The 10,173-nt window shown below is 38.1% G+C and overlaps 1 protein-coding gene across 1 annotated transcript; it reads left to right on the forward strand.

Annotated features, from left to right (window-relative positions):
- The first annotated feature begins 3,617 nt into the window (after nucleotides 1–3,617).
- On the forward strand, nucleotides 3,618–8,662 carry slc35f2l (info solute carrier family 35 member F2, like). Its single transcript, XM_084127550.1, has 8 exons — nucleotides 3,618–4,962; nucleotides 5,265–5,440; nucleotides 5,547–5,674; nucleotides 6,419–6,578; nucleotides 6,669–6,825; nucleotides 6,909–6,961; nucleotides 7,053–7,207; nucleotides 8,148–8,662. The coding sequence occupies exons 1-8, from the start codon at nucleotides 4,886–4,888 to the stop codon at nucleotides 8,406–8,408; spliced, it is 1,167 nt and encodes a 388-aa protein (XP_083983676.1). The 5' UTR covers nucleotides 3,618–4,885; the 3' UTR covers nucleotides 8,409–8,662.
- The last annotated feature ends 1,511 nt before the right edge of the window (nucleotides 8,663–10,173 follow it).

Genomic DNA, 10,173 nt, shown 5'->3' on the forward strand with positions numbered 1-10,173 from the left:
AACTCTCTCTTTTCCAGCACTTTAGACACAGTTGCTCCGTTGCGCTTAAAGAAGATTAAAGAAAATAGTCCAACGCCGTGGTACAACGAGCACACTCTGGCCCTTAAGAGAGCAGCCAGAAAAATGGAGCACAACTGGAAGAAAACAAAACAAAACTAGAGGTATTTCGCATTTCATGGAAAGAGAGCTCGATTGCATACAGAGAGGCCTTAAAGGGATACTCCACCATTTTTTCATATTAAACTATGTTATTCCCTTAACTAAGACGAGTTGATACATACCTCTCTCGTCTCAGTGCGTGCACTAAATCGCTCTGTCTTGCGGCGAAACTTTGTTAGCCCAGTTCATTCAATATGTGCCAAGCAGAGAAGCTACCAAACACCGGTGGACGGTGGGACGGTGACACAAAACAAAACATTGCGCTTTTCTAAGCCATAGCAAGTGCTTGGAAGCACTTCGACTTCGGCGCAGTAATATCTTCACTAGAGGGAGCGGGGCCGGTGAGAGGATTTTTCACGAGTGAAGATATTACTGCGCCGAAGTCGAAGTGCTTCCAAGCACTTGCTATGGTATTCCGCCATACAATATAGTTATCCATTTTACACGCTTAGAAAAGCGCAATGTTTTGTTTTGTGTCACCGTCCTAGGTCGAGTTACACTACGCGAGTAACTGTATTTAATTAGGGAAAACGTGGAGGTGTTTGGTAGCTTCTCTGCTTGGCACATATTGAATGAACTGGGCTAACAAAGTTTCGCCGCAAGACAGAGCGATTTAGTGCACGCACTGAGACGAGAGAGGTATGTATCAACTCGTCTTAGTTAAGGGAATAACATAGTTTAATATGAAAAAACGGTGGAGTATCCCTTTAAAAGCTGCTAGATCTGCTTATTTTTCAACCCTATTAGAAGAAAAACAAAACCCTAGGTATTTATTTGAAACAGTGGCTAAACTAACGAAAAATAAAGCTTCAAGCCCAGAATTTTCCAAGCAACACAGCAGTAATGACTTTATGAACTTCTTCACTTATAAGATTGATAATATCAGGGAGAAAATTATAACCCTGCAACCGTCCACTACAGTATCGCATCAGGCAGTGCATTGTAGTGTCCCTAAGGAAAAATTTGATTCATTCATTTCTATAGAAGAGGAAGAATTCATTAAACTCGTTAAATCATCTAAATCGACAACATGTATGTTAGACCCTATACAAACTAAGCTACTGAAAGAGATGCTTCCAGAGGTCATAGATCCTCTTCTTACTATCATTAATTCATCTTTGTCCTTAGGATACGTACCAAAAACTTTTAAGCTGGCTATTATTAAACCGCTTGTTAAAAAAACGCAACTTGATCGTACAGAATTAGTCAATTACAGGCCGATCTCGAATCTACCTTTTCTGTCAAAGATACTAGAAAAGGCGGTATCCTCACAACTATGTTCCTTTTTAGAAAGAAATGATATCTGCAAGGATTTTCCGTCAGGATTTAGACCGTACCATAGTACTGAGACTGCTCTCATTAGAGTTACAAATGATTTGCTCTTATCATCCGATCGTGGTTGTATCTCTCTATTAGTGTTACTCGATCTTAGTGCTGCATTTGACACTATTGACCACAACATTCTTTTAAATAGACTCGAAAATTATGTTGGCATTAGTAGAATTGCATTGGCATGGTTTAAATCATACTTATCTGACCGTTATCAGTTTGTAGCAGTAAATGAAGAGATGTCTCATCGATCACAAGTTCAGTATGGTGTACCACAAGGCTTAGTACTAGGACGGTTGCTTTTCACTCTGTACATGCTACCCTTGGGAAATATCATTAGGAAGCATGGAATTAGTTTTCACTGTTATGCTGATGATACTCAGCTCTATATTTCTTCACGCTCTGATGAAACTTACCACTTCACAAAATTAACGGAATGCATAGGTGATATAAAAAATTGGATGACTAGTAATTTCCTACTACTTAATTCTGAAAAAACAGAGATTCTAATTATTGGACAAAAAACTTCCTCACGTAATAATCTAGAATACTGTCTAACACTTGATGGCTGCTCTGTCAAGTCTTTATCGTCGGTTAGGAACCTGGGTGTGCTCTTTGATACCAATCTTTCATTTGAAAGTCATGTGTCTAGCATCTGTAAAACCGCATTTTTCCATCTTAGAAATATATCTAAATTACGTCATATGCTCTCATTAACAGATGCGGAACAATTAGTCCATGCATTCATGACATCAAGGCTAGATTATTGTAATGCTATTATGGGTGGTTGCCCTGCACGCTTAATAAATAAATTACAGCTGGTCCAAAACGCAGCAGCTAGAGTTCTTACCAGAACCAGGAAGTATGACCAATTTAGCCTATATCATATTCTGTCAACACTGCACTGGCTCCCTATTAAACATCGTATAAATTTTAAAATATTGCTGATTACTTACAAAGCACTAAATGGTTTAGCTCCGCAGTACCTGAGCAAGCTCTTAACGCATTATAGTCCTTCACGTCTATTGCGATCTCAAAATTCCGGCCAGTTGATAATACCTAGACTATCAAATCGACTGCTGGTGGTAGATCCTTTTCCTATTTAGCACCAAAACTCTGGAACAGTCTTCCTAACATTGTCCAGGAAGCAGACACACTCTGTCAGTTCAAAGCTGGACTAAAAACACATCTCTTTGACCTAGCATTCACATAATACATTATAGACTTTTATAATTCAATGTTAGGCTGCATAGATTAGGTCAGCCGGAACCGGGAACACTTCCCATAAATCCTGATGTACTCGTTACATCCCGAGGTTTACCGCAGTCCGCCGGATCCAGGCTGTATCCAGATCTGATGAAGGACCTGCGCTTGGACGCGACGACAACACAGTCCTGAAATGTCAACTAGGCTCTTCCCTGTGAAGGCCTCCCTCCCCTCCCTTTACCTATCTACAGATAAAGCATTGTCGGGATAATTCCAGTTCGCGTAGCTACGTGGAAGCGATAAAAATTCTGTATTATTAATTTTAAGGCCAGACAAGGTGTATGTTGAGGGTTGATTTGTAGGGAAGGATTACACGCCTGCGCACATATATTCAAATGCTCACACCTATAGACTGAACTTGTAATACGCATGTGCACACCATCGACGTTCTCACTGGTTCACTTTTTTGAAGTTTGCGCAGAAAGAACTTAAGAGTTTTCTGTTAAAACGGTGTCGTGTTAGCGGCCCCTAAGTTAATAACTAATGATCGTTGGAACGGAAGTGAATCAATCAAACTAACTTTAGCTGGACAATAACTTTATTTCTAGAGCTGCTATAAAGCCAAAACACTTTACTTTAATTTCCTATTATCAATGTAAAGCTGCTTTGGAACAATCTACATTGTTAAAAGCGCTATATAAATGAAGATGACTTGACTTGACTCAAGTGAGTTCCTATTGCCCGAACTCTGGTCTTCCTAGCAGATACACTCTGTCTTGTTAAACCGAAAGTGGAATGGCATCTATGCGTATCAGTCTTGCCTGTCTGTCTCTTCTTTATCCCGAGGTTACCTTAGTCATCCAGATCTGGTCCGTATCCAGAACAGATGGTGGACCACGACACAACCCTGAATGTCAGGGAAGACCACAACTAGACAAGCCCTCGGCACAGATCATCAGCAAAGGACCTACATGCCAGGACGTAGGACCACAACACAGTTTTGTCATGCTTACAATCATTTATATGACTTTCCATAATTTGACTTCTGATGCAGCCTGGAATCATAATCACACCATGTTTTTAATTTGGCCAGAGGAGAACTGGCCCCCTGACTGAGCCTGGTTTCTCCCAAGGTTTTTTTTTCTCCATTTCTGTCACCTGATGGAGTTTGGGTTCCTTGCCACTGTTGCCTCTGGCTTGCTTTGTTGGGGACACTTAATATCCAGGAATATTATTGATTTGACTGCACTGACACTATTGAATTGACTACTGTCTAATTCCCCATTAATGACTCTTGTTAGCTGTTTCTTTCAGTAAATTATAAAAAAGTGGAGTGGTTACTGATTTAAGAGGTGCTCAGCAGAGGTGGACAGTAACAAAGTAATCCTACATTTACTTGAGTACTGTACTTAAGTATACTATTTGAGTATCTGTACTTTACTTGAGTATTATTTTTTCTGGAAACTTTTTACTTTAACTTCACTACATTTAAAAGACAAATATTGTACTTTTTACTCCACTACATTTCTGTCAAGTAACACCAGTCAGTGGATGATTTTGTTGGCATTTTGGTTGGAAACGTCGGAATCCCCACGTCGGGTTGACGTCAACATCCAACATCGGACAGACGTTGGATTTTTGTTGGAAATGAAAGTCGGGTTGACGTCAGAACCCGACTGATGTTCTTAATGTTTAGACTCTTGATGTTTAGAATCAGAGTCTAAACTGATAAACTGACTATACTTTTTACTTTTGATACTTAAGTACTTTTAAAAACGAGTACTTCTGTACTTTTACTTAAGTAAAAATAGGTCTTTACAACTTTTACTTGTAACAGAGTAATATTTGACCAGTAGTATCTACTGTCACTCAAGTAAGGAAGTTGTGTACTTTGTCCACCTTTGTGCTCAGCGACAGCTATTAAACCTCTGCAGGTCACTTGTCCTACTCACTCCAGGGCAATTACCCTCAACGGGTGTCTCTGGAAGTTGATCAGAGTCTAAACAGGTTAACTGTTTGAAACGTGAACTCTTGCCCTCTAATTCTCTCCAGAACCTAAGCTTAAAGTTCAACATTAGCCCACAGTGAATTCAAGATCCCTACAGCTGTGTACTTTGTTTCCTAAACGGTAAATGATTGATCTTATTATTCACAGAGATTCTGTCTCAAAGCTCCACAGAGGAGACACAAGATGCCTCAGGAGCAGCTGGACACTCTCTGCTATAAAATAAGAGAAGGACTGCCTAAATGGAGGGATATTTTCACATGGTGAGTGGATGCAAGCTTACATTCAGTGGTGTATATATACTGTACGTCTGAGTCTAAACTTGAAAATCTTTTTTGTTTTAGATCATTCTCAAGTCATGCTGTATAAAATTATCATCAGGGTTTAGTATTATTTTAGTATTATTTATATACTATTATAGTATTTATTAATATTTTGAATGAGTATGTGTATGTGATCATTAGCATGCCAGATGGTTCAGAGGATTTATTAATAGTGCATGATTGACCGGTCTCAAAACCTTCATCAAATGGTGAACAGTTATTCAAGCAAATGTTCATTGCAGGCAACTGTTCAAAACTCTGCTGATGGGTCAAGGCCTCTCAGCACTGATCTGTGGGACTGCTGTAACATCTCAGTATCTGGCATCCATTTATTACCTTGATACACCCATGCTGCAGAGCTTTATTAATTACAGCCTCCTAGGCATCACTTACACCATGGCACTGATCTTCAGAAGAGGTATTTGATCACGAATCCATTCTTGATCAACCATTAAACATTTTTCAGAATAACTACTACTGTTTCTTGGACATGTAATATTCAGGATGCCTCTCTTTTAATGTAGGTGGTGGCAATATTTTGCAGATATTAAAGACAAAATGGTGGAAGTATCTATTGCTGGGACTGATAGATGTGGAGGCGAATTACGCAGTGGTGAAAGCATACCAGTACACCACATTAACTAGTATACAGGTGACAACTTTTTATGAATGTGTTGATATACGGTGTGTTTACATAAACTACCATTCAAAAGTCTTTTAAGTCTCTTATGCTCACCAAGACTGCATTCGTTTGTTGAAAAATACAGGAAAAACAGTTATGTTGTCAAATATTATGCCGATTATTCTATTTTAATGCATTTTAAAAAGTAAATTTATTCCTGACAGCAAACCTGAATTTAAATGTCACATGATCATTCAGAAATTATTCTAATATGCTGATTTGGTGCTTTTTTGATAAATCCTATTTATTTTTATTTGAAAAAAAAAAAAAAAAAGTAACCTTAAAAATGCCTATACTCTTTAAAAAAAAAATCAATTCTATGCTGAATAAAAGTATTAATTTCTTCCCCAAAAACCCAGTAGCACCTCACTGCAGTACACGAGATCCAGGGGGTGGAGTTGGATCCAGATCTAAGGGGTGGAGATTGGTAGGTTTAGGGGTGGGTTTAGGGATCAGGGGGTGGAGATGGGTAGGTTTAGGTATATGTAAGGTGGGAGGAGTTGGATCTGGATCTAACTCCTCCCCCTGGATTTCGTGTTCTGCAGTGAGGACCATCTCCAAAAACCTCTAAACTTTTATATGGTTGTGTAGGTTCTTAATTTACTGAATTCAAGATGTGTCACTTGTAACACATTGCAAAAGCAGAATCTGATTCTCAAAAATTCTCAAAGCAAGTTGTTGTTTGACTAACTGGCCTTACTGACTGCATTTCAGCTGCTGGACTGCTTTATTATCCCGGTTTTGATGATCTTGTCCTGGTTCTTCCTGAAGACCCGCTATAGGGTCATTCACTATGTAGCTGTATGTATATGTCTGGCTGGGGTTGGAGCCATGGTGGGAGCGGACATCCTCGCTGGCCAGGACCTGGGATCTAGTGAGGGGCAAGCTGCTTCTCCACAACATAATTTAGCATAAAACCTAACATAAGTCAAACCGTGGCCATTATTTATTCCTGTGCCAACAGCCAGTGACATTCTCCTCGGTGATGGTCTGGTTCTAGTCAGTGCCACTCTCTATGCCATCTCTAATGTGTGCCAGGAATACACGGTGAAGAATCTTAGCAGGGTGGAATTTCTGGGAATGGTCGGCCTCTTCGGGTCAATAATCAGTGGAATACAACTGTAAGATGTGTTGATGAACTAGTTGACCTGTTGCTAAAAATCAGAGCTACATCATCTGCACTGTTGTGTTTTGTCACTTGCAGAGGGATTCTCGAACATAACGAAGTGTCTAAAATTCAGTGGACATGGGAAATTGGTAAAGTACTGCAATGTGAAATTAAAATACTTTCCATTTGCAGTATGTCGATGACCTCGTCTGAGGTTTGATTTTTGTGTTCTCTCCTCAGCTCTGCTCTTGGCTGGATATGCGCTCTGCATGTACGGCTTCTATAGCTTCATGCCTGTGGTCATAAAGATGACCAGTGCCACAGCGGTTAATCTGTCCTTACTCACTGGAGACATCTTCAGCCTGTTTTGTGGGCTCTTTTTGTTCCAATACACTGTGAGTGAAATATTTATTTTACACACACACACACACACACACTCACTGTCTTCAGGACATCACTTTTGGCCACTATAGAGTTAGTTACCGGTATTTAAAAATCATAAAGTTAAAATAATATTTTTTTATTTTACTATGTTATTACTTTATGGATGATATTTCCTGTTGGGCTTTTTTTCCGGAGTGGCTGCTATAGGAGAAGTGCGTGTAAATCACATTTTCAAATGTATTGTATTCCTGTAACGCAAAGCTGAATCATTACTCCAGTCTTCAGTGTCACATGATCCTTCAGAAATCATTCTAATAGGACGATTTCCTGCTTAAGAAACATTTCTTATTATAATCAGCTCAGTTGTGCTGCTTAATGTTTTTGAGGAAACGATACACTTTTGCCCATGGATTTTTTAATGAATAGAAAGTTCATAACAACAGCATTTATTTGTAAGTGTAATAAAAGTAATAATCGGCAATGGTACGCTTTATTACACATTTTTCTGGCCACCTTTTAATTTAATGATAAAGCAAATTGAGAGAAAATGTTATATCAAATAAATGCTAATAGAAATGACAAGAAATTAAAGTAAAAAATGTAGGTCTTATTTTGCTGATGGTCTCTTTAATCCTAACATCAGCACAAGTGGCAGAAGTATCTAGATGTGTCCTTGTATTCTTATCTCAAATATTCCAGGTCATTGTGACATGGAGCTTTATATTTCTTTAATGTGTGAAAGTTTTGTAAGTGCCCTATGTCCCCTGCTTATGCTTTGACCTTCCTCATTTAAAAAAAAAATGGATCTTGGTAATTCACAGTACTTTTTTTGCACTCCTTTCAATATTTTATTTTCTACAACCAGTCCATCAATGTTGAATAAAAATAAATGCATTTTATGACTGTGCTAACCTTTTTCAGTCCCTTCTCACCTCACCTGTTCTTCCTCAGTTCTCAGGACTGTATATCGTGTCACTGGTGGTGATCCTCATTGGTTTCATCCTGTTTAACACCGTCCCCACACTGAACCGAACTCTCGCCCCAGCGTCTGAAGAGGAAGGTTGTGACAATCACGCCGCGGAGTTTGATAACAGCAGCATTCAAGGCGGTGTGGATGAGATAAGCTGTGCACAAGCAGAGCAAGATCAAATCAAGAGCCGGCTGGATGAAAGACAGTCAGCATGTGTTGTCATAAACAGTGTTCAAATGTAGTTTTGATAATTCCATGGTAAAACACAATAGAACTTTTTATATTTTATAGTCATTATATTTTAATAGTGGTTTATGATGATAGATCAAACGTGACAATGAATAAACTGCATATGACGTAAATGTTATCTCATGACATTTTGTGTTAAAACAGATAAATGATCTCGTTGTCCCAGTGTATTTGTTGTGGATATTTATTGTACTGAGAAGTGCTTTGTGAAATGTAAGCCTCAATAAAACAAAACTTTGTCGGCTATATTAAGAGGGATGGGTTTATGTTGATTGCTCAAATGAAGTGAAATGCTGTAATATCTTACAGCTTGGATGTGGGAATTTAAAACAGACACTTTGATTGCTGCAATGATAATAAATATTATGGTATCATAACTAAATTATATCTTTACAAGCACCAGATGTGTGTTTATGCAAAGAGATAGTTACCTCATTTAATGTTCCTATATTGTAAATTCAGCATGTCTCATAATTAATACTTTTTACAGTGTTTTCCAATGTGACTATTTTGAGACGTATAAAGTATTAACATAATACTTGCAGAGAAAGAGGTGTTTAATTTAATAAGTACTTATTTGTTAGCAGCTGCGGCTTCTTTAACTTGTGATTTGCCCTGGACTTTCCCACTACAATATTCTCCACATGGTTTGGTTAAGGTGGGCAGCATCAACCTCCACCCTCAGATATGAATTGAAGTCCTGTCCAAACATTAAAACCAAGGTGCATAAATCAATACTGGTTTTTCAAATGCTATGTATCACATATTGACTAATTCAGACAGATAGGAATAATTTTTGTGACCTGATATTGATCTTGATTTCAGCCAAACTCTCTTTGCTGGATGATCACCAGGGGTGAAAATTAATGATGTGGTTTTGCTTTGTCATCTCATTTATACTAAATGCCAGAAATCATTCTATTCACAGATACTGACGCTCCTCATCTTGCTCACCACAAAACTCCTGTTTGTTTTTTACTTGTGTAAATGGAGTAATGTGTATAAAAATATGAGTTAATAGTGTTAATCAGAACTATTTAATGTAAGGCACGCAAAGACCATTTGGAAGACCATTTCCACCTCAGCATAAAAAATAAAAAGGTAATTCTGAGATGAAATTGTGAGTCACACTCTGATATAAAGTCATATTCTGGAGATATAGTCACACTTAGCCTACCTTTTTATTTTTTCTACTCTGAGCCACACCATATTAGAGGGCTATATTCATTGTGCATACAATTTGACAGTCTGATTAGAACTGATGCATGTGAACAGAACAAGGGAAAGTTCACCCTAAAATGAAAACTTTCATTATTTACTCGTCTCACACTCGCATCATTCCAAACTTGTATGGCGTTCTTTCATCTATATGAGGAGATATAGCAGAATGTCGGAGTTGCTCCCCTCTATACAGTGAAAGTGGATGGTGACCAACGGCTGAGCTATAAAAAGTTTTTTTTGTTTAGTTATTAGAGTTCAGTTCCAACCCTGCTGATTATTTACACGCAGTCCTGAACACCTTGTTTAGTTGGTTGGTTCAGGTGTGTTTAATTGGAGCTAAATATTCATTTTCTATACAAACATGACTCCCTAAATTTGTTGGGTTTAATTGTTTAATACTGAACAAAAATAGTTTTGTAAAAACTATATGGCTTTACTCAAACTGTCAAATATAGTTAGCTAAAAGTGGAGGTTTAAGAAATATTATACACATTTAAAGGGATAGTTTACACAAAAATGAAAATTCTGTCATCATTT

The sequence above is a fragment of the Abramis brama genome (assembly GCF_963993115.1).
Source record: "Abramis brama genome assembly, chromosome: 10".
NCBI classification, from domain to species: domain Eukaryota; kingdom Metazoa; phylum Chordata; class Actinopteri; order Cypriniformes; family Leuciscidae; genus Abramis; species Abramis brama.

What these genes read in the sequence shown, in the direction of transcription:
- slc35f2l (XM_084127550.1), top strand. Translation starts at nt 4,886, where the DNA reads ATGCCTCAGGAGCAGCTGGACACTCTCTGCTATAAAATAAGAGAAGGA. An exon ending in GGCACTGATCTTCAGAAGAG is followed by an intron (nt 5,441 to 5,546) that starts GTATTTGATCAC and finishes CTTTTAATGTAG; the next exon opens with GTGGTGGCAATATTTTGCAG. An exon ending in CCACATTAACTAGTATACAG is followed by an intron (nt 5,675 to 6,418) that starts GTGACAACTTTT and finishes ACTGCATTTCAG; the next exon opens with CTGCTGGACTGCTTTATTAT.